We start from the raw sequence: 24620 nt of genomic DNA on the forward strand, positions 1-24620 counted from the left end.
GCAAACCACGAGGGCAACGACCTCGCTCGTGCGATTCCACAAATTCACGTCAGATAAATTATCTGGTTAATTTACATATAACACCGCCCAGAGTGGGGACGAACATGATAATTCATTGATTCTGGGCTGTCTCTGAAGTAGGAGACAAAAAACAGCTGGGAAAGTTTGGGAGAGAGAGAGAGTGTGTGTGACAAACCTAGCCAAGTGCTTCGAGAGACAAGAACCGAAGCTTGTTGGGCTCTTTGCCCCAATTTTGGATTACGATATGGACGCTTTGAAGTCGGCTGGAAGGGCAATAATTCGGAGCCCCAGTCTCGCTAAACAGTCATGGGGTGTAGGCAGACATAAAAGTAAGTATTGGAAGCGAGTTGACTAGCTAGCATGTGGATAAAAGGTTAGCGAAAATGGCTGATGACTAGTCTTTTCTATGTAGCTACTAATAATGCTATTTACCTAGGGTCGACCTAGCTATATACTACTCCGTTTCCTGTATCCCCCCTCTGTAAAGTTAAGTACCTTCTTGAAAGTGGAAGTCGTAGCTAACAGTTAGACGACTGAATGTATTTCATGCATTGCCGTTTTCCGTGACTGCCAATTGATCATTTGCTAGGAAATGTGTTTAAACGTGACAATTTTTTCGTCAGGAAGCGTGTCTCCGGTGTTGGCTTGGTGTCAGAATCTGACAGACAGACAGTCAAATGCGTTGCCAAAGTGGTCATGCATGCCAACTTTGTGTACGGGTGTTACGATACTATTTGGTAGTAACTAACTAGCAAGCTCAATATCTGACTTCGAAACACTAATAATTCGATATTCAACTGATTATGGCAGTAGGCAGATTATGCAATAGTCATGTAAACACCTTACTCAGTTTATCTTAATCGGCGTAAAGTCAAAATCGAAGTAAACATACGCTGATTAAAACACCTGGTTTTCTGAGCAATCTTTAGAATAATTAGGACATGTAAACACCTTAATCAATCGGCGTTCCAGCGGTGTATTTGATCTGCGCATGTGCTTGCACCAACCGAGCGAGCATCCCTATATAGCGCGAGTGAAGTGAGTTCGGAACAACTGAATGTATCTGACTGTACACGTTTTAATCGAACTGTTATATTAATCTGACTATCCACAATAATCGCATTATTGTGTGCATGTAACTCATTTTGATGAGTTTCTTTTCTTTCGGTTTATGTAATGGTAGGTAACTAGCTAGCGAAGTATCTTTTTCACAGACGTGAAAAACGTCTATTCCGCCACGTCACCGTGGAACTAGCATGCATAGTTCTGATATTTTAGACTGGTCTCGATCGTGGAGTAATCTTGGAATCAGCAGGGGGTACCTGTTATCGCGTTGGTGCGCTGTGCAAACCTGCTACATTAACTTCGGTTTTGGAACTCGAGCAATTTTAGGGCTTGAAAGGTATGAGAGCGAGAAGAGCACCGCGACAATGACTGAAAACAAACCTGGCAACACACTGTTGCTATGTGCAAAAAATATGTGTGCGTGGTGGTGGGGGTCTTAAAGGGGGCTCGATTTAGTTTCAGTTTTGGGTAACATTATGTAACCTGAAAACACCAAAGCGACATCTTTTAAACACATAGGATCAACACTTGGTAAATTGGCTGGAAGAATTACTAATTATTTTATTAGACGAATCATCTTGATTTTCAGTCTATCCATCAGGGTTTTAGTGAGGTCCGTAAGGGGGGGGATTCATATATATATATATATATATATATATATTATATATATATTATATATATATATATATATATATAGTTATAGTGCATTCGGAAAGTATTCAGACCCCTTGACTTTTTCCACATTTTGTTACATTACAGCATTATTCTAAAATTGATTAATTTACATTTTTCCTCATGAATCTACATACAATACCCCATAATGACAAAGCAAAAACATTTTTCTGGAAATTTTTGCACATTTATTACAAGTAAAAAAAAAACATACCTTGTTTACATAAGTATTCAGACCCTTTGCTATGAGCTCAGTTGCCTCCTGTTTCCATTGATCATCCTTGAGATGTTTCTACAACTTGATTGGAGTCCACCTGTGGTAAATTCGATTGATTGGACATGATTTGGAAAGGCACACACCTGTCTATATAAGTTCCCACAGTTGACAGTGAATGTCAGAGCAAAAACCAAGCCATGATGTCGAAGGAATTGTCCGTAGCGCTCCGAGACAGGATTGTGTTGAGGCACAGATCTGGGAAAGGGCACCAACACATTTCTGCAGCATTGAAGGTCCCCAAGAAGACAGTGGCCTTCATCATTCTTAAATGGGAGAAGTTTGGAACCACCAAGACTCTTCCTAGAGCTGGACGCCCGGCCAAACTGAGCAATCGGGGAGAAAGGCCTTGGTCAGGGATTTGACCAAGAACCCGATGGTCACTGACAGAACTCCAGAGTTCCTCTGTGGAGATGGGAGAACCTTCCAGAAGGACAACCATCTCTGCAGCACTCCACCAATCAGGCCTTTATGATAGTGGCCAGACGGAAGCCACTCTTCCGTAAAAGGCACGACAGCCCGCTTGGAGTTTGCCAAAAGGCACCTAAAGGACTCAGACCATGAGAAACAAGATTCTCTGGTCTGATGAAACCAAGATTGAACTCTTTGGCTGGAATGCCAAGCGTCTGGAGGAAACCTGGCACCATCCCTACGGTGAAGCATGGTGGTGGCAGCATCATGCTGTGGGGATGTTTTTCAGCGGCAGGGACTGGGAGACTAGTCAGCATTGAGGTGAAGGTGAACAGAGCAAAGTACAAAGAGGTCCTTGATGAAAACCTGCTCAGGACCTCAGACTGGGGCGAAGGTTCACCTTCCAACAGGACAACAACCATAAGCACACAGCCAAGACAACGCAGGAGTGGCTTCGGGACAAGTCTCTGAATGTCCTTGAGTGGCCCAGCCAGAGCCTGGACTTGAACCCGCTCTAACATCTCTGGAGAGACCTGAAAATAGCTGTGCAGCGATGCTCCCCATCCAACCTGACCGAGCTTGAGAGGATCTGCAGAGAAGAATGGGAGAAACTCCCCAAATACAGGTGTGCCAAGCTTGTAGCATCATAACCAAGAAGACTCAAGGCTGTAATCGCTGCCAAAGGTGCTTCAACAAAGTACTGAGTAAAGGGTCTGAATACTTGTGCTATTTAAGTTTATTTTTATTTTTAATACATTTGCAAAAAAACTATATAAACCTGTTTTTGCTTTGTCATTATTAGGGTATAGTGTGTAGCGTGAAGAGGGGATAAAAAAAAGCATTCCATTTTAGAATAAGGCTGTAACGTAACAAAATGTGGAAAAAGTCAAGGGGTCTGAATACTTTCCGAATGCACTGTGTGTATATATACATTCTTTTTGTACACAATAAAGTAAGTAAATTACGGGTCAACATTTAAATATTGCTCCCAGTGTTGATCAAAGCTGCAGGATTCTAACAATGACTTTTCATCTCTAGCTTCAGTGGGTTGTCAGACAGCAATGCAATGTTGGCGATGCGCAGTCACCCAGGCGGGTGCATATGATCACACTACTGTAGTATGGTTTGTCAAAGAGAGGCATAGCTGCTTCTATACCTTTTTGTTTGGTTTCACAGAGGGAACACCCCCCCTCCCTTGTCTCGCCTTCCTTCCTAGACAATGGGGTAGTTGGCAGACTTGTCACCATGCTGAGCCATCAATTCTTTGTTTTGGTCCACTTTCTCTGGGGGGAATAGAGATGCTTTCTAGAGGCCTGCTCCCTGTCCCCGATCTCTCATGGCAGGGATGACACGTGGAAGGTGATAATGCCCATGGTTACAGATTTATGGCAACGTTGCATCTTCATATTTTCTCTTGACCTCTTGACACGCATGTCATGTGGGCCCTGGCCTGTGATGGCCTCTTGTTTAGACCTGCATTTCCTCTCACCCGCAAGGTCGGGTAGTCCTTATGGTCATAACGCTGAAACACTCATTATAATTGCCTCTTGTTTCTATGTGGTTATTTCAATACAGCATGGCTAGATCAGAGTGCACAGGTAGCTGCCATCAGCTGTTGATAGAAAGCATCTTGTTTCAGCTTGTCATAACAGGAAACAGAACCACTGCTGCAAGACAGTTTGTTTCGTTGTGTGCAAGTGATGCATGCTGCTTTCAATGCTGAGACCACAACATAAGTATTCAGGGCGTTGTTATTGAGATGTCTGGAGTCCATGCAAAGCACCTACCAGTCCAAACGCTCCTGGATTAAATGTTCGTGTCCTCCACCCCTACATGTATGCTAGATAGAATGTTTTCGTTAGAATCCCATATGACGTAACTCTTGGCGCTCATGCTTTGGGCTTGGCCATGTAGATGCATGCCTATTTTCTTTTGGCATCCATGCACAGAGCATTCCCCCCTCCCATTCAGTCCTTTTGTGGTCCTCTGGAGCTCAATTGGTAGAGCATGGCACTTGTAACGCCAGGGTAGTGGGTTCGATCCCCGGGACCACCCATACGTAAACATGTATGCGCACATGACTGTAAGTCGCTTTGGATAAAAGCGTCTGCTAAATGGCTTTATTATCATTATTATTTTTATTGTAACCTTGCCTTTATTTGTTCATCATTTATTGATCGCATTGAGATTAGGTGTCGTTTTCAAGGGAGACCTCTCAAATCTGCAGCAATTGTACAATGTCACAAAAACCATTAACCACACAGTAGCACATTGAGCATAATTCAAGGCATTCATAGTCACAAATAATAAAAATGTGGTCTAAAAACAATTCCAATCTCTGTAACAATTTTGGAGAATGTAATTTATAATAATAGCACAGTCATAGATTGCACAGTCAAGATAACATCCTCTAAAACCACAAGTCAATTGTCTCTTCTGTTTTCCATCCCCTGCCTGACTTCAGCATAGAATAAAACGTGACACCTATGTCATTTCCTGCTGACTTCAAACAGCTCTCATGATTTTGAAAGTGCTGCTGACAAAGGCTTACACTGCACAGCTCACCATGTGTCTGAATTGCTTTCGTTTGTCAGAAAAATGATCTTTGACATCAACCATTAGCCTCTTTTCAGGCCAACACATTTGGTTTCTTTTCTTTCTATTTTATGTCTGTATGACTCTGTCTGCGCTTCAGACACAGTGCCTAAGTGCTGGCCTAGGACCTGTCACTGCTACCTCCCTGGAGCCCTTCCTACACTGGAAAGACTGGATTTAGAAGCTTGACCAGTTGATCCAGGACATGCACAGATGGATGCCTAGGGAAAGCCTCAAGTGAATGTAACCGGAGGTCAAGGTGAGGCGCAAAAACCATTAACCAATGGCTAAATGTGTTCATTTACCTACCATGATGGTGTTTTTTCTGGTGGTTGCGGTTGCTGAAACATCATGATCATGGTGTTATGTTGAAGAGCGTGGCCAACTGGTTATTGTGGCCTGTGTGACCAGAATATATAGCCATAGAGGAGTAAAGGTCTGTAGGCTCTACTTTTGGTGCCCTACTACTAGTACAGTGACTATCTTCTAAAACTGACATAAAATACACTACATGGCCAAAAGTTTGTTGAAGATCTCATTCCAAAATTATGGGCATTAATATGGAGTTGGTCCCCCATTTGCTGCTATAACAGCCTCCATCCACTCTTCCAGGAAGGCTTTCCACTAGATGTTGGAACATTGCTGCGGGGACTTGCTTCCATTCAGCCACAAGCATTTGTGAGCTCGAGCACTGATGTTGGGCGATTAGGCGTGGCTCGCAGTCAGCGTTCCAATTCATCCCAAAGGTGTTCGATAGGGTTGAGGTCAGGGCTCTGTGCAGGCCAGTCAAGTACTTCCACACCGATCTCGACAAACCATTTCTGTACGGACCTCGCTTTGTGCACGGGGGTATTGTCATGCTGAAACGGGAACGGGCCTTCCCCAAACTGTTGCCACAAAGTTGGAAGCACAGAATCGTCTAGAATGTCATTGTATACTGTAGTGTTAAGATTTCCCTTCACTGGAACCTAGCTCGAACCATGAAAAAACAGCCCCAGACCATTATTCCTCCTCCACCAAACTTTACAGTTGGCACTATGCATTGGGGCAGGTAGCGTTCTCCTGGCTTCCGCCAAACTCAGATTCGTCCGTCGGACTGCCAGATGGTGAAGTGTGATTCATCACTCCAGAGAATGCGTTTCCACTGCTCCAGAGTTCAATAGCGGCAAGCTTTACACAACTCCAGCCGATGCTTGGCATTGCGCATGGTGATCTTAGGCTTATGTGCAGCTGCTCAGCCATGGGAACCCATTTCATGAAGCTCCCGACGAACAGTTCAGGTGTTGACGTTGCTTCCAGAGGCAGTTTGGAACTCGGTAGTGAGTGTTGCAACCGAGGACAGACTATTTTTACGCGCTACACGCTTCAGCACACAGCGGTCTCGTTCTGTGAGCTTGTGTGGCCTACCACTTTGTGGCTGAGCCGTTGTTGCTCCTAGATATTTTCACTTTACAATAACAGCACTTACAGTTGCCCGGGGCAGCAATTTGACGAACTGACTTGTTGGAAAGGTGGCATCCTAAGACGGTGCCATGTTGAAAGTAAGGCCGTTCTACTGCCAATGTTTGTCTATGGAGATTGCATTGCTGTGTGCTCGATTTTATACATCTGTCAGCAATGGGTGTGGCTGAAATAGCCGAATCCACTAATTTGAAGGGGTGTCCATATACTAGTGTACTAGAGCTGTAGTTTCCTCTGCTCTGTCCTGGCCAGTTTGTGCGTCTGCCTCTCGCCAGGACAGTGGAATTGTGTCCCCTGCACTGCCAGGTTGTAATGGAGATTGCTTCCAGCAGGATTCCTTTATGGAGTTGTAAAGTCCCCAGTGACTTATAGCCCTGTTACATCTCCAGTATCTCTGGAGTTTGCTTGCGTATGGAGCCACACATGCACTGTGTGTGTGGATGGGACTGCACGATCATGCTTTGTCACTGTTTTTATTTTCAGATTGGCTTATCCCACACAGGGATGAGTCACTCTGTTTGTTAATTAGTTTTCTGTTTGTTATTGTCTTTGAAGAGCAGATAGCCTAGTGGTTAGAGCGTTGGGCCAGTAACCGAAAGGTTGCTGGTTTGAATACCCGAGCCGACAAGGTGAAAAATCTGTCGATGTGCCCTTGAGTAAGGTACTTAACCCTAATTTGCTCCAGGGGTGCTGTACTACTATGGCTGACCCTGTAAAACAGTAAATTTACAACATGTGTGTATGTATATGTAATAATAATAATAATAATAATAATAATAATATGTGTGTGTGTGTGTGTGTATGTATGTATGTATGTATGTATGTATGTGCATCGTCCGGGTTTGGCCGGTGTAGGCCGTCATTGTAAATAAGAATTAGTTCTTAACTGACTTGCCTAGTTAAATAAAGTATATATATATTTTATTTAACTAGGCAAGTCAGTTAAGAACTAATTCTTATTTACAATGACGGCCTATACCGGCCAAACCCGGACGACGCTGGGCCAATTGTGCGCCGCCCTATGGGACTCCCAATCACGGCCGGTTGTGATACAGCCTGGAATCGAACCAGGGGGTCTGTAGTGACGCCTCAAGCATTGAGATGCAGTGCCTTAGACCGCTGCGCCACTCGGGAGCCCAAATATATATATGTGTATATATTATTATTATTTGTGTGTATGTTCGACGGGGGATTCCAAAGGTTAGGGAAATGTCGAATCCGTTCTGTCAGCTTGTTATACCAGCATGGTTAAGCAAGTTTTAGGCTATACATTTTACATTTACATTTTTGTCATTTAGCAGACGCTCTTATCCAGAGCGACTTACAGTTAGTGCATACATTTGTATTTTTCATACTGGCCCCCCGTGGGAATCGAACCCACAACCCTGGCGTTGCAAATGCCATGCTCTACCAACTGAGCTACATCCCTGCCGGCCATTCCCTCCCCTACCCTGGACAACGCTGGGCCAATTGTGCGCCGCCCCATGGGTCTCCCGGTCACGGCCGGCTACGACAGAGCCTGGATTCGAACCAGGATCTCTAGTGGCACAGCGCCTTAGACCACTGCGCCACTCGGGAGATACAGTAGATGGTTTGGCTTCCGGCGCTCTGAAAGCCAGTGCATTGTTCATGGGGTCTCTGCTGCCTAAATACAAGACACCTGAGGCTATTTACAGCAAGTTGAAGGCCTACAAATCCCATTAAAGTAAGGGTTTATTTACGTAGCCTCCTAGACGAGCTGTCCCAGCTGTGGAACTGGGACTTTATTTATCTACCTCTCTCTCTCCACATCTCTCTTTCTCTGTTCTGAGGGCTGACAATGAATCTAAGAACAATGTGCGAAGGGCTGTATGTGTAAAGGACGTCACGCTGCTTGCTTAGCGAGTACCACTTCCTCCCGATTTGGCCCATACCTGGTGCGAACTTGGGACCTCTACCTTGCTAGCACACATGACCGACCTCCTGGAGCATCTTACCAGTCGGCGCCACGCGAAAAACTAGCTATTCGTTGGCGCAAGTAGGGACACTTCAGGCTGAGGAGTAAGTTTCACACATCCCCATGTGCTACATATGCATCATTACTCAACGTGAGCCTCTGGACTATGCAGATTAACCCATCATCACTGTCTAGCCCTTAATGCAATTTCTGTTGTCAAACCTGTCAGCAGGGCCATAAAGGCAATCTGAGGAATCTCTCAAAGGGTTTTTGGCAGACAGGCAGGTTACTAAGGAAAGTCGTGCTGCTGATGCTGCACATATTATTTGTCCTCCTATACAGTGGTGGTGGACGTGCACGCAATTGAGGTAAGACTGGCTCAGACTGGAAGGAACAGTCTCTATTGACCTCTGGTAGCTTTGCCTAGGGGGTAAGACGTTGCTGCACTCATGTTCTGATATTGCCATAGGAAGTATTCTATTTGTTTTGAGTGCTGAGGCTGCAGCAATAACACACCCTAGGCCTCATGACTAGGTCCTGGAGGTATTCCTCGTTAGATCACTTGATCACTGGCCCTACTCATGATGACCCATGCCTGGACAGCCCTGTGATGCTTTCTGTAACTGTTTTATAGTCTACATAACCAATGATGAGCTCATTCTTTGAGCACATGTTAGTAGCACAGGCCCTAGCTGACCACTGGTTTAATCCCTAACGGCTGGGACAGTTCCCCTCCTCCTCCTCCCCCTCCTCTTCCTCACTTTCCCTCTCCCAGTGGTACATCAGTGCCGCACGGCACGTGTCTCACTGTTGGGATTTACAGGCCAGCGATTAGGCTCTTATCTGATCTGTAAATCCCTTCCTCCAGTCAGCTGGAATAGTTTTGGACGCACACCAAATCAAACGCTGATACCTACTGTGTCATGTAACAATCTAGTACTTTCTCCTGCGCCATGTGTAAGCCTGTAACTGCTGCTGTTGCCAGAATATTATTTTATACAGGCTGTAATTAATTTCAGAAAGCATGATCATTTTTGGCAGAATCCGCTCTCAAGTTGGATGGTATTTTTTAGTTCATAGTTTTCACCTGATTTGGCAGAGTTTGTGAACACAGCTGGATTATTATTATTGGGCAGGAAAAGAACACAGATAGATAGATGGCCCCAGACGATAGTCAATATGTTATGAAGGGCAATTCAGGAGAAACAAAACATTGACATCAGGACACTAAGTGCACTGCTTAACTTACTTTATCCTCTTGATTCTCGAAGGAACATGGGACCTGTACTAAAGTTTTACAACATTGCAGGTCTTGGGTTGCTTTCTGCATCTAGACACCTGCGCCAGGTCATTGTCCAATCAAGGGCATGTTTTGCAATGTTCTCCGGGCCTCTCCGGACCGTGTGACCAACCCATCTCCACTTCCGCTCTTGGATGGTGCTCTGGTTGTTTTTCTTCCACAGGTCTATATTAGAGATCCACTCAGGCCACCATATGCACAAGATTTGTCTGAGGCAGGAGTTGGTGAAAACATGTAGCTTGTGTTCCAGGCTCTCTGCACGTTTGTGGGCGTGGCCAATGGCACAGTCTCTGACCAACATTTTTAGATGTCCTCTTGGCCACCGAGACAATGTTGCTGTTTTAAAGCAAATTTCCTGCAATGCTATACATTTTTGCCATGGGTTATGCAGTGTTCTTATGCTATCTGATTGACTGAAACATTATAACAAAATCAATGGCGGTCCCATGCCATTCATTTTTGTGATTCTACCTGTCTATTTTTTATTCTGGTGGTTGTTAGTTCTCAAAGATCTTATTAAAATATATAGCTAAATTATATTTTCGACATACTTTTATATCTGGTTTTAGTAGTTTTAACCTCTTAAATGTAAAGTCCCCATATTTGGGGACCCAATTAGATTTTTTTCTTAAATTCAGTCTGGTATGAGAACGGTAGCCCCTATCTGCAAAAACATGGTGTCTCTCTCTGCGGAAAGCTGAGTATCTTGGCTATTGATCGGTGCCTTCAAATCTTTGGTGTGACTTACTACCATATATGGGCATACGAATTTATAAGGGCAGGCCGAGCCGATGACCTCATTTCAAGATGGCTGCTACCTACGTTCCGGTTAGCGTTGTGAAGCATAAACTAAATAAACACTGAATGCGTTGATACACACCGAAAGCTGGGACTCCACAGATCATGAGGATATCTTATTTGTCTGCCTGTGACCTACCGTTATTGATCACCAGCCCCGAGAGTCAAAATGTTTATTTTACACAACGTTTAAACCAAACAGCAAACATCTTACAAGGTAAGCTTCGATTTGGTCTGTGTTTGAGCTATAGCTACATGGGGGGTATCAAATTAATCCTTAGGTTGGTAGGAACAAATCTAGCCTATTGTCCACCGAGTGACTATCTTTGCGCATCAAAAATACCTGTTTATGCACTATAGGCATCCATTACACAGGGGATTGGCTACTATGGCACCTTGACAGTCTTGTAGCCAATCAGATAAGCTTTCCAGGGATATGCAGTTGATCTGGGTGGGACAACGCAAGGCCTAGAACCTTTTATGCGTAATGCAAACTATTGCTACCTGGCTCAGAGACGAGACGCACCGAGCACGCTACGTTACATTGTAAACAGATTTCATCACTTTAATTTAATCACTTTAGCATAAAAGATGGCTTCTCAACACAAAAAAACAATAGGGAAAAACTAAGAATATCGAACAGGAACCTAAAAAGAAGGCAGCTATGAATAAGTATATATTTACATTTTAGTCATTTAGCAGACGCGCTTATCCATAAATTTTCATACTGGCCCCCCGTGGGAATCGAACCCACAACCCTGGCGTTGCAAGCGCCATGCTCTACCAACTGAGCTACACGGGCTACTACCGACCATAGAAGCTTTGAATAAAGTACTGGAGTCGGACTCGGATCAGGGGAGCGATTTGGACAACAAGTATTTCGACTCGGCCGACGAAGATTGCTTTCTAGAAGGATTGGATCCACTTTTAGATCTGTGAGTAAATTATTTTCATGACTTTATATAGCTAATTTACTATATGTATTTCATTTTTTATAAGTTGTCTGCTTTTTGTGCTTTGGATTTAGTTTACATAGGCCTATGTAACAAGTAATTTCAATGTTCTATAATTCCAAAGTAGTTATTGTCTATGTTTCATATTAGTTTGCTGTTCTAAGTTTCATCCTTGTAACTTTGGAGAGGCCACTAAACTCTCATGGCCATTGTTTATTTGTGGTTCAAACCTCTGCATTTGTCTCCAAAGTGTTACTGTTTGCATTTTGTGTGTTTCACACCTTCTATGTGAGTCACTGTACAGAGAAAAGTTTAGGCTTGGTGTTTTTACTTTACACTAATGTTGTTTTGTCAATTGAGTCAACTGTAATTCTGTGTGTCTTACAACAATTTATCCCTTTATTTTATTCATCAGTGGAGGATGCAGAGGATTTGGATGATGACGTTTGGGAGCCACCCCTCCCCAGCAAGCGCCCCTGCCGGTGAAGGTCTTCACCCCCCACTGCTATGTCAATCACCCCATCTGATGGTTCTACATCCACCACTCGACAAAGGTCCCACTCCTCTTCAACCACCCCCACTGCAGTTTCAATCACACCGTCTGATGGTTCTACATACACCACTCCGCAAAGACACGACTCCTCTTCAACCACCCCCACTGCAGGCCCTGGCACCACTCCACTCTCTGCAAGTTCATCTGGAGGTGTGGGGGCAGGGAGGAGATCTAGGCCTCAACAGAGAAGAGGGAGAGGCAGTGGAAGCAGTACAACAGAGGGAGATGAAACTGAGGACAGGTGGCATACGGTCCTTGAAGATGATGAGGAGCCAGAACAATTTAGGTTGAAACCACAACGACCTGAAAGCCCACAGTTGGTTAGTGATAAAACATACACCCCCTTACAGCGGTTTCAGCTCTACTTTACCACATTTTACATTTACATTTTAGTCATTTAGCAGACGCTCTTATCCAGAGCGACTTACCACCTCTGTACTGGGAACACTAATTAGTAATACCAACAAGTATGGGGACAAGAAGCAGCAGGGGGGAAGGAAGATGTCCTGGAAACCTGTCACCATGGGTGACATGCTCAATTACATTTCCTTGGTGATTTACATGGGACTGGTAAAGGTATCAAGACTAGTTGACAACTGGAGCAAGTCCCCACTCTATCGGTTCGAGTTCCCCACCTCCATCATGAGTGAAAACCGATTCTTGGCAATCAACCGTACTCTTCACATGAGTGACCCACAAAAGGATCAGGAGAATGTCCAGAAGAAGGGGACTGCAGGGTATGATCGTCTTGCAAGAGTCAAGCCACTTTATCATGACATGGTGGAGGCATGCAAAACGTACTTTCCAGCCTGTTCATTATCTATCTATAGGTGAGCGCATGGTTGCGCTTGAATTGGCTTGAAGCAATATATGAAAAATAAGCAGACCAAATGGGGCTACAAGCTCTTTGTGCTAGCCGATTCAGCCTCTGCCTACACGTGGAACTTCATAATCTATGAAGGCAAGGCGATAACCCCACTGGGAAGGGCCTTAGTTATGACTGTCATGCAGCTGATGGACTTCCCCTTATTGGCAGTGGGTACAAGCTCTTTGTGGACCATTTTTATACTAGTCCCATGCTTTTCATAGACCTCTTGAAAAATAAAATAGGGGCTTGTGGCACCATTCGTCCTAACATTATCCGTTTCCCGAAGACCAAGGTAAACCACATGACAAAGACAGCGGAGAGGGGGACCATACGTTGGATCAGGACTAACAAGCTGCTTTTTGTGAAATGGAAGGACCCTAGGGAAGTAACAATGCTCACCACACAGCATAAGGCATTCAATATCGACCATGTCTCAAGGAGGGTGAAAAATGCCAATGGGGCATGGGTGAGGAAGAATGTCCCTGTTTCTGTGAAGGACTGCAATGCCAGCATGGGGGGTGTCGACCTATCTGATGCTCTGATAGGCTACTACCAGGTCCTCCACAAGACCAGGAAGTGGTATAATACTTTTTTTTTCACCACTTTGTGGACGTTGCTACAGTAAATGCTTTCATTCTCCACAGGCAGATGGCCAAAGCAAAAGGTCAAACTCATCTCTCCCAGTTGGCCTTCTGAGAGCAGCTGGTGTTGGAAATGGCTGAAATGGGGGCCAAAGCAACCTCACAACCATCACAAGACCCCCCCCCCCACTCAAGGTGAACAACACTATCCAACACACATACCAAAAGACAAAAGGAAGAACTGCAAGCATTGCACAAAACACAGGGTAAAATGCCAGATCTGTCTGAAATGCCAGTTCGCTTTTTGTTTTCTGGCAGAGAGGGACTGCTTCAAAGACTATCAGGACATGCACAAGCTATGGTGAAAGTGAAATCTAATCATCTACACCTGGGATGTAAAACGAACACGAATGCCATTGGTAAATAGTTCAATTTATTTATATTTTTGCACCTTTTTTAGTGAAGGACACATGTGTAACCAAGTTTGTGTTTGATAAGACATTTTTAGATTATTTATTTTAATGTACAGTACCAGTCAAAAGTTTAGACACCAACTCATTCAAGGGTTTTTCTTTATTTTTACAATTTTCTACATTGTAGAATAATAGTGAAAACATCAAAACTATGAAATAACACATATGGAGTCATGTAGTAACTAAAAAAGTGTTAAACAAATCAAAATATATTTGAGATTTAAGATTCTTCAAAGTAGCCACCCTTTGCCTTGATGACAGCTTTGCACACTCTTGGCATTCTCTCAACCAGCTTCATGAGGTAGTCACCTGGAATGCTTTTCCAACAGTCTTGAAGGAGTTCCCACATGCTGAGCACTTGGTGGCTGCTTTTCCTTCACTCTGCGGTCCAACTCATCCCAAACCATCTCAATTGTGTTGAGGTTGTGTGATTGTGGAGGCCAGGTCATATGATGCAGCACTCCATCACTCTCCTTCTTGGTCAAATAGCCCTTACACAGCCTGGAAGTGTGTTTTGGGTCATTGTCCTGTTGAAAAACAAATGATAGTCCGACTAAGCGTAAACCAGATGGGATGGCGTATCGCTGCAGAATGCTGTGGTAGCCATGCTGGTTAAGTGTGCCTTGAATTCTAAATAAATCACAGACAGTGTCACCAGCAAAGCACCATCACACCACCACCTCCATGCTTCACGGTGGGAACCACATATGCGGCGATCATCCGTTCACCTACTCTGCGTCTCACAAAGACATGGCAGTTGGAACAAAAAATCTCAAATTTGGACTCATCAGACCAAAAAACAGATTTCCACCCGTCTAATGTCCATTGCTCGTGTTTCTTGGCCCAAGCAGGTCTCTTCTTCTTATTGGTGTCCTTTAGTAGTGGTTTCTTTGCAGCAATTCGATCATGAAGGCCTGATTCACGCAGTCTCCTCTGAACAGTTGATGTTGAGATGCATCTGTTACTTGAACTCTGTGAAGCATTTATTTGGGCTGCAATTTCTGAGGCTGGTAACTCTAAAGAGCTGACTCTGGGTCTTCCTTTCCTGTGGCGGTCCTCATGAGAGCCAGTTTCATCATAGCGCTTAATGTTTTTTGCGATTGCACTTTAAGAAACTTTCAAAGTTCTTGACATTTTCCGGATTGACTGACCTTCATGTCTTAAAGTAATGATGGACTGTCGTTTCTCTTAGCTTATTTGAGCTGTTCTTGCCATAATATGGACTTGGCATTTTACCAAATATGGCTATCTTCTGTATACCCCCTACCTTGTCACAAGACAACTGATTGGCTCAAACACATTAAGAAGGAAAGAAATTCCACAACTTAACTTTTAACAAGGCACACCTGTTAATTGAAATGCATTCCAGGGGACTACCTCATGAAGCTGGTTGAGAGAATTCCAAGAGTGTGCAAAGCTGTCATCAAGGCAAAGGGTGGCTACTTTGAAGAATCTCAAATATAAAATATATTTTGATTTGTTTAACACTTTTTTTGGTTACTACATGATTCCATTTGTGTTATTTCATAGTTTTGATGTCTTCACTATTATTATACAATGTAGAAAATAGTAAAAATAAAGGAAAACCCTGGAATGAGTAGGTGTGTCCAAACTTTTGACTGGTACTGTATATCTGTTGCGTTTGTAAACTGTTCAGTTGTATGTGGGACTAATACATTGGATATGTCCTAGGCTAAACATTCAGGCACCTGTATGTCCCCCGACACCACCACAATGTTTGAGAGAGGTTGATGTTGTAGAAATTTTGTTTTTATAGTGAACAAATAGCATTTAGGGATTGCAAATATGTAATAGCCCTGGAATTATGTAATTTACAGACATATGTCACTTTGGAGAGGTTTAGGGACACTTGGAAACGTCCCGTGACCACACCTGACACCACTAACTAAAACATCTGCCCGTTTTCTAGTTGTTAGGTGTATCAATCCCTTTTTTCCCCCTGATATTGTTCACATGTTGTGGAAGCCATCTGATGTGTTTCCAGCTCTAGTCATCAATAATTCACTTATAGCTTGTCAATAAAATGTGAATTTCAAAATAAAAAAACAAAACGGTTATTTTGTGTGTGCTTGATCTTGTGTATTCTGAACTATGTAACTCCTATCTTCTGATCATTTCCTCATCTCCCAGATGTCTTCTTTCCAAATATACCACGTTTTTGCATGTCAGAATCATGTAATTACACATGTATAGCAGTTACTTTTGGGTATGTCTATTTAGGCGTAAATCTACATTTTGCCATTACATTTAAGAGGTTAACAGGGTTCTATACTGTGACCAAAACAGTCTCATTTGCGACCGTTTGACTTGGCAGTGCAACACATTTTTAATAGTTGAATTTCTATTTTATTTTAATTTTTTTACCTGGTCATGTTAGTTTTTGGTTCACAATTTGCTTTTATCATGATTTATTCAAACAATGTGCAATTGATCAAAAATAAACCAACTGAAGAAGCAACAACGGCACGGGAATGCCCCTGTCTGTGTGTCAGCTTGACATACAGGGGTTGTTGAAAACCTTTTGGGCCAGTAGATCATCCCTGTCAGTTTCCCGCTTGGGCCAGTAAAAAAATAAATAATAATACTAGTTTTAATCTAGGCTATACACTGAGTGTACAAAACATTAGAACACCTTCCTAATATTGAGTTGCACCCTCTTTTGCCATCAGAACATTCTCTAAAACGACATTGGAGGCGGCTTATGGTAGAGAAATTAATATTAAATTCTCTAGCAACAGCTCCAATTGGACATTCCTGCAGTCAGCTTGCCAATTGAGACATCTGTTTTGTGACACAACTCCACATTTTAGTGGCCTTTTATTGTCCCCAGCACAAGGTGGACTCGTGTAATGATCATGCTGTTTAATCAGCTTCTTGATATGCCACACCTGTCAGGTGGATGGATTATCTTAGCAAAGGAGAAATGCTTACTAGCATGGACGTGAACAAATGTATGAACATAATTTGAGAGAAATAAGCTTTTTGTGTGAATGGAAAATTTCGGGGATCTTTTATTTCAGCTCATGAAACATGGGACCAACACTTTACATGTTGCGTTTTTATATTTTTGTTCAGTATAGATCCATGTTTGTGTGTGTGGAACAAAATGGAAACATCTCTCCTCTACCCACAGTAGCTGAGTTGACGACAGCAGTCATGTAGCAGCAACAGTGGATCAGTGTGTACCAGGCAGAGGAAGTCTGTCACGGCACATCTCCTTCCTCTCCAGTCTCCTCGCCCTTTCCATACGGTCCCCTGCCTTTCTCACAAAGCCTCATTTCAGGTCACCGCCCCCACAGCAGCCACTCCTCTCTCTCTGTCTCTGTGAGGAGCTGGTGCCAGGTGCTGCTCTGGACAGGGGCTAGTAGGCTAGTAACTGTAGCACAAGATGGGGTTGACTGAGTTCAAATGCATAACTTGACAAATAGGTCTACTTACCCACTACTGGGTCAAGAATATGTGAAGTAAATAATTTATCTTGTGGTTTATATCACTCTTTTACGTGTAAAAACAGGTGAGGCGACGGTCTCCTCTTCCCTCACCATGTGTGAATCTCCCCTGCTCCCCAGAGCTTTCTCCAGGTCCGAGTCTGCAGGTTCTTCTATGAGCACTAAGTGCCCTGGTTGGAATCTAATATCGCTGGAACATGCCTTTTTCAAATGACTCTTCACCAGGAGGTGAGGTGAGAGAAGCTGGATAGGTCAGATGAGCCCTTAAATCGGACACTGCTCCATCCAACAGCAGTACAAATGAGTTCAGCATAGTGATAGGTGGAAAGCATTCATACCCCTTGACGTATTACACATTTTGTTGTGTTACAGCCTGAATTCAAAATTGATTAAGTATATTTTTTTCCACCCATCTACACACAATACGCCATAATGACAAAGTGAAAACATATTTTTAGAAATTGTAGCAAATTTATTGAAAATGGAAAAACTAACAGGTGCATCCAATTTCCTTTGCTCATCCTTGAGATGTCACTAGAACTTGATTGGAGTCCACCTGTGGCCAATTAAATTGTTTGGACATGATTTTGAAAGAAACACACCGGTCTATAAAAGGTCCCACAGCTGACGGTGCATGTCAGAGCAGAAACTATACCATGAAGTCCAAGGAACTGTCCGTAGATCTCCAAGATAGAATTGTGATGAGACATTGGGAAAGTATTCAGAGCCCTTTACTTTTTCAACATTTTGTTACATTACAGCCTTATTCTAAAATTGATGAAATAGTTTAACCCCATAATGACAAAGCAAAAACAGGTTTTTGGAAATGTTTGCAAATGTATAAAAAACAGACAACTGATATTACATTTACATAAGTACTCAGTACTTTGTTGAAGAGCCTTTGGCAGCGATTACAGTCTCAAGTCTTCTTGGGTTTGACGTTACTCTTGGGTTTGACGCTACAAGCTTGGCACACCTGAATTTGGGGAGTTTCTCCCATTTCTCTCTGCAACTCCTGTCAAGCTCGGTCAGGTTGGATGGGGAGTGTCGCTGCACAGCTATTTTCAGGTCTCCAGAGATGTTCAGTCAGGTTCAAGTCCGGGCTCTGGCTGGGACACTCAAGGACATTCAGAGACTTGTCCCGAAGCCACTTCTGCGTTGTCTTGGCTGTGTGCTTAGGGTCGTTGTCCTGTTGGAAGGTGAACCTTCGCCCCAGTCTGAGGTCCTGAGTGCTCTGGAGCAGATTTTCATCAAGGATCTCTGTACTTTGCTCCGTTCATCTTTCCCCCGATCTTGACTAGTCTCCCAGTCCCTGCTGCTGAAAAACATCCCCACAGCATGATACAGCCACCACCATGCTTCACCGTAGGGATGGTGGCAGGTTTCCTCCTGACGTGATCCTTGGCGTTCCGGCCAAAGAGTTCAATCTTGTTTTCATCAGACCAGAGAATTTTGTTTCTCATGGTCAGTCCTTTAGATTCCTTTTGTGGCAAACTCCAAGTGGGCTCTCGTGCCTTTTACTGAGGTGTGGCTTCCATCTGGCCGCTCTACCATAAAGGCCTGATTGGTGGAGTGCTGCAGAGATGGTTGTCCTTCTGGAAGGTTCTCCCATCTCCACAGAGGAACTCTGGAGCTCTGTCCGAGTGACCGTCAGGTTCTTGGTCACCTCCCTGACCAAGGCCCTTCTCCCCTGATTGTTTGGTTTGGCCAGGCGGCCAACTCTAGGAAGAGTATTGGTGGTTCCAAACTTCTTCCATTTAAGAATGATTGAGGACACTGTGTTCTTGGGGACCTTCAATGCTGCAGACATTTTTTGGTACCCTTCCCCAGACCTGTGCCTTGACACTCCTGTCTCGGAGCTCTACGGACAATTCCTTCGACCTCATGTCTTGGTTTTTGCTCTGACATGCACTGTCAACTGTGGGACCTTATATAGACAGGTGTGTGCCTTTCCAAATAATGTCCAATCAATTGAATTTACCACAGGTGAACTCCCAAGTTGTAGAAACATCTCAAGGATGATCAATGGAAACAGGATGCACCTGAGCTCAATTTCAAGTCTCATAGCAAAGGGTTTGAATACTTATAAGGTATTTCAGTTTTTAATTTTTTATACATTTGCAAAAACTTATAAAAAGCTGTTTTCGCTTTCTCATTATGGGTTATTGTGTGTAGATTTAGGGGGGAAAAAATAATTTAATCAATTTTAGAATAAGGCTGTAACGTAACAATGTGGAAAAACCCAGTGGGTCTGAATACTTTACGAATGCACTGTATCTGGGAAAGGATATAAAACAATTTCTAGAGTAATTAAAGTTTTCAAGAACATAGTGGTCTCCATCATTGGCCAGCTCTGTCTAGAGCTGGGGGTCGTTGTCCTGTTGGAACTGAGCAACCGGGAAAGAAGGACGTTGGTCAGGGTATGTGACCAAGAACCCAATGAATACTCTGACAGAACTACAGCTTCCTTGGCTGAGATGGGAGAACCTGCCAGAAGGACAACAGTCTCTACAGCACTTCACTAATCTTGGTTTTATGGGAGAGTGGCCAGACAGAAGCCACACCTGATAAAAAAGGAACATGACGGCACACTTGGCGTTTGCAAAAAGGCACGTGAAAGACCCTGGCTGGAGTGGTGTAAAGCTAGCTGCCATTGGACTCCGGAGCAGTGGAAACGCATTCCCTGGAGTGATGAATCAAGCTTCACCATCTGGCAGTACGACGGACATATCTGGGTTTGGCGGATGCCAGGAGGACGCTACCTGCCCGAATGCATAGAACTGTAAAGTTTGGTGGAGGAGGAATAATGGTCTATTTTGTATTTTTTTATTGTTTTTTTTTAATGGTTTGAGCTAGGCCCATTAGTTCCAGTGAAGGGAAATCTTAACGCTACAGCATACAATTACATTCTAGACGATTCTGTGCTTCCTACTTTGTGGCAAAGGTTTGGGGAAGGCCCTTTCCTGTTTCAGCATGACAATGCCCCTGTGCACAAAGCAAGGTCCATACAGAAATTGTTTGTCGATCGGTGTGGAAGAACTTTACTGGCCTGCACAGAGCCTGACCTCAACCCCATCGAACACCTTTGGGATGAATTGGAACGCGGACTTCGAGCCAGGCATAATCGCCCAACATCAATGCCAACCTTGTGGCTGAACAAGTCCCTGCAGCAATGATCCAACATCTAGTGGAAACCTTCCCAGAAGAGTGGAGGCATATTAATAGATTTTGGAATGAGATTTTCGACCAGCCGGTGTCCACATACATTTGGCCATGTAGTATATATGATCACACTAGTAATATATAATTTGTTATATTACTTGTGAGGCACAGCTGAGTGAGCATAATTTGCTTGTATTTTATTTTACTGGACTGATGGCCTGCATCTGATGGTCAGTCTGAGGGGAGGGAGAGGGCAGCGGTGAGGAAAAGAGGACAGTCTTCCAGCTGATTGTGAAGCTCAAGTCACACTGCATTATTTCTGCCTCATGTACCAATTCATGTTGTTAATCCGATGTCCAGATAAAGTGAAATATTACTCGGTATATAAAGAGACAAGCCGCTAATAATAACAATGCAAGCTTATCGAAACACTTTACTATACTCCATCGCATCTGCAGTGCTGGTTGTAGCGTGACTGGATGTAGGGAGAACGCGCATTTTATGGCTTAAGTGTTGAACAAAGCATTGACAGTGCTGAATAACAACTTAAACATGAATTTACTCATAAAAACAGCAGCACTTTGCTGTATTCGTGGAGTCTCTCTCTAGACATGGTTTTAAACATTTTGAAATCTGTGTCAACTTTGCGGTGCGCTATAGGCTTCTTTTTACAGTCTGAGGAAACTGTGCAGACACTGTGATCTGAGCTATCTGATTGGCCAGCGGTAGGCCTGTAGGTGCACTTGATTTGTTCTCTGGACTGCTGGGTAGGCAGAGTTCTACCGTCAGACACATTAAATGGTTCTAAATGGGAACACTTTGCCTACCCAGCGCGCAGGGCAGCTGAAACAAGTGCACCTACTGCCAACAGCGTGAGACAGAAAAAGTAGGAATTCAAAGCTTTATTGTTGAGTTTTTTTATAGAAATGTTTTGCAATCTAGTAGGAATGCCTTGGAGATCGATCAGTCGACCTTTTGGTGACCACTGGTGTAGAGCAATGACTACATGGAATTCTCTTCACCTCCGGTAATTCGGCAAGCAATAAAATCAGTTTTTAAAAATCTGTACTTCGGATTCAGTCTTTTAAGATTTATCACGTTACACTGTGCGACATTACCAAATTAAAATCTTTATATCAACCTGGCCAGATTGTACGATTAGCTTCAGTTTTGTCGTCACATTCTGCAATTGGCTACGTCAACTGCAGCGGTGTACAGTTGAAGTCTGAAGTTTACATACACCTTAGCCAAATACATTTAAACTCAGTTTTTCACAATTCCTGACATTTAATCCTAGTAAAAATTCCCTGTTTTAGGTCAGTTAGGATCACCACTTTATTTTAAGAATGTGAAATGTCAGAATAATAGTAGAGATAATTATTTCTTTCAGCTTTTATTTCTTTCATCACATTCCCAGTGGGTCAGAAGTTCACATACACTCAATTAGTATATGGTAGCATTGCCTTTAAATTGTTTAACTTGGGTCAAACGTTTCGGGTAGCCTTCCACAAGCTTCCCACAATAAGTTGGGTGAATTTTGGCCCATTCCTCCTGACAGAGCTGGTGTAACTTAGTCAGGTTTGTAGGTCTCCTTGCTCGCACACGCTTTTTCAGTTCTGCCCACACATTTTCTATAGGATTGAGGTCAGGGCTTTGTGATGGCCACTCCAATACCTTGACTTTGTTGTCCTTAAGCCATTGTGCCACAACTTTGGAAGTATGCTTTGGGGTCATTGTCCATTTGGAAGGCCTATTTGCGACCAAGCTTTAACTTCCTGACTGATGTCTTGAGATGTTGCTTCAATATATCCACATAATTTTCCTTCCTCATGATGCCATCTATTTTGTGAAGTGCACCAGTCCCTCCTGCAGCAAAGCACCCCCACAACATGATGCTGCCACCCCTGTGCTTCAAGGTTGGGATGGTGTTCTTTGGCTTGCAAGACCCCCTTTTTCCTCCAAACATAACGATGGTCATTATGGCCAAACAGTTCTATTTTTGTTTCATCAGACCAGAGGACATTTCTCAAACAAATACGATCTTTGTCCCCATGTGCAGTTGCAAAATGCAGTCTGGCTTTTTTATGGCGGTTTTGGAGCAGTGGCTTCTTCCTTGCTGAGCGGCCTTTCAGGTTATGTCGATATAGGACTCGTTTTACTGTGGACATAGATACTTTTGTACCTGTTTCCTCCAGCATCTTCATAAGGTCTTTTGCTGTTGTTCTGGGATTGATTTGCACTTTTCACACCAAAGTACGTTCATCTCTAGGAGACAGAACGTGTCTCCTTCCTGAGCGGTATGACGGCTGCGTGGTCCCATGGTGTTTATACTATTGTTTGTACAGATGAACGTGGTACCTTCAGGCATTTTGGAAATTGCTCCCAAGGATGAACCAGACTTTGGGAGGTCTACAATTTTTTTTCTGAGGTCTTGGCTGATTTCTTTTGATTTTCCCATGATGTCAAGCAAAGAGGCACTGAGTTTGAAGGTAGGCCTTGAAATACATCCACAGGTACACCTCCAATTGACTCAAATGATGTCAATTAGCCTATCAGAAGCTTCTACATTTTCTGGAATTTTCCAAGCTGTTTAATGGCACAGTCAACTTAGTCTATGTAAACTTCTGACCCACTGGAATTGTGATACAGTGAATTATAAGTGAAATAATCGGTCTGTAAACAATTGTTGGAAAAATTACTTGTCATGCACAAAGTAGATGTCCTAACTAACTTGCCAAAACTATAGTTTGTTAACAAGAAATGTGTGGAGTGGTTGAAAAACAAGCTTTAATGACTCCAACCTAAATGTATGTAAACCTCCGACTTCAACTGTATCTGATCTGCTCATGGGCCAGCACCAGCAGCGCAAGCGTCTCTATTCTTATGTGCGAGTGAAGCGAGTTCGGGAAAAACTGGAAGTATGCATAGTTTTCACATACAAACTTTATATGTCTGAACTCAAAATCAAATAGGCTTCCTCAAAATAACATGGTCGCTGTGGTAAAACATTTATTTTGATTGGCAATTTTGTGCATTTATCAAAATCCCATCAGGTAGCCTGATTTCAGATGTCACGTAAAATAGATTATTAGGGAAATCGTTCTTCTTGCACATCTTGTAAACGTTTAAATTGAACTATTATATTAATCTGACTATTCAAAATAATCGTATTATTGTGTGCATAACGGCCGTGTTCCTATTGGTCAGTCACCGGGATCGGCTCGTAAAACCAGCCACACTACACAATAAAGGCAAAAAACATCCGACACTGTCAGAACTTTATCGGAGCCTACGACCACACATAGTGGTTCTTAATCGGCAGACCTTGTCACACTGAACGAGCCAAGACGTCCGACAATCGCTTATGAACTACGAATTTGCCCACAATGTAGACATTTTTGTCTGGTATGGCTGTCTTATTTTTGAAAATGTGTTGTGTTGTATTGTTCTTTAGTCGTCGAGTTCTTAGTGTTCTTTGTTTTGCTGTTCCTGTCCATTAGTGTTCTGTATTTTGTCAAGTTCAATTTTTTGTGTGGAACCCAGGAAGAATAGCTGCTGCTTCTTCAACAGCTAATTGAGCCCTCCAAAAAATATTTGCAGCCTGAGGAGACTGCCATCTTCAATATACACATCCCAGGGCAAGCCATGAAATTGAAACCCCACCAGCCGACAATTGAAGTTCTGTATGTGACTGTACGTCAGAGAGAGAGAGAGAGTGTGCATGTATTTACATTTATATGAGTGCAATAAGTAGAGGAAATAAATCCACTCTTTTTTCCATGTGGTGTGAGTAGGTGGTATGCAGGTGGGCAGAGCTGAGCGTTAGACTTGCTCTAGTCTAAACAATGCCTCTTTGACAGGCCTGCATTCTGTTGGGGATCAGAGTGCTTAGTTACTGCATGGACAAGTAACTCTGTGCAGGGTCATTCATTCAGCTTCAACCAGGCAGGCAGCATTCAGCTCTGCTCAACACGACACTATGCAGGGAGCTCTCAACTGTTGGAAGCTTTTTCAGGCTCTACAAAGG

The 24620-nt window shown here is 43.3% G+C and overlaps 1 protein-coding gene across 1 annotated transcript in view; it reads left to right on the forward strand.

Annotated features, from left to right (window-relative positions):
* The window catches only part of ldlrap1b (low density lipoprotein receptor adaptor protein 1b), a 67214-nt gene continuing 42594 nt past the window's right edge, over window positions 1–24620 (forward strand). Inside the window, exon 1 of the mRNA XM_084143874.1 lies at window positions 1–350. Coding sequence (XP_084000000.1) covers window positions 266–350 — 85 coding nt within the window. The 5' untranslated portion in view covers window positions 1–265. The remainder of the gene's footprint in view (window positions 351–24620) is intronic.

Source organism: Coregonus lavaretus, assembly GCF_964263955.1.
Source record: "Coregonus lavaretus genome assembly, chromosome: 27".
NCBI classification, from domain to species: Eukaryota; Metazoa; Chordata; class Actinopteri; order Salmoniformes; family Salmonidae; genus Coregonus; species Coregonus lavaretus.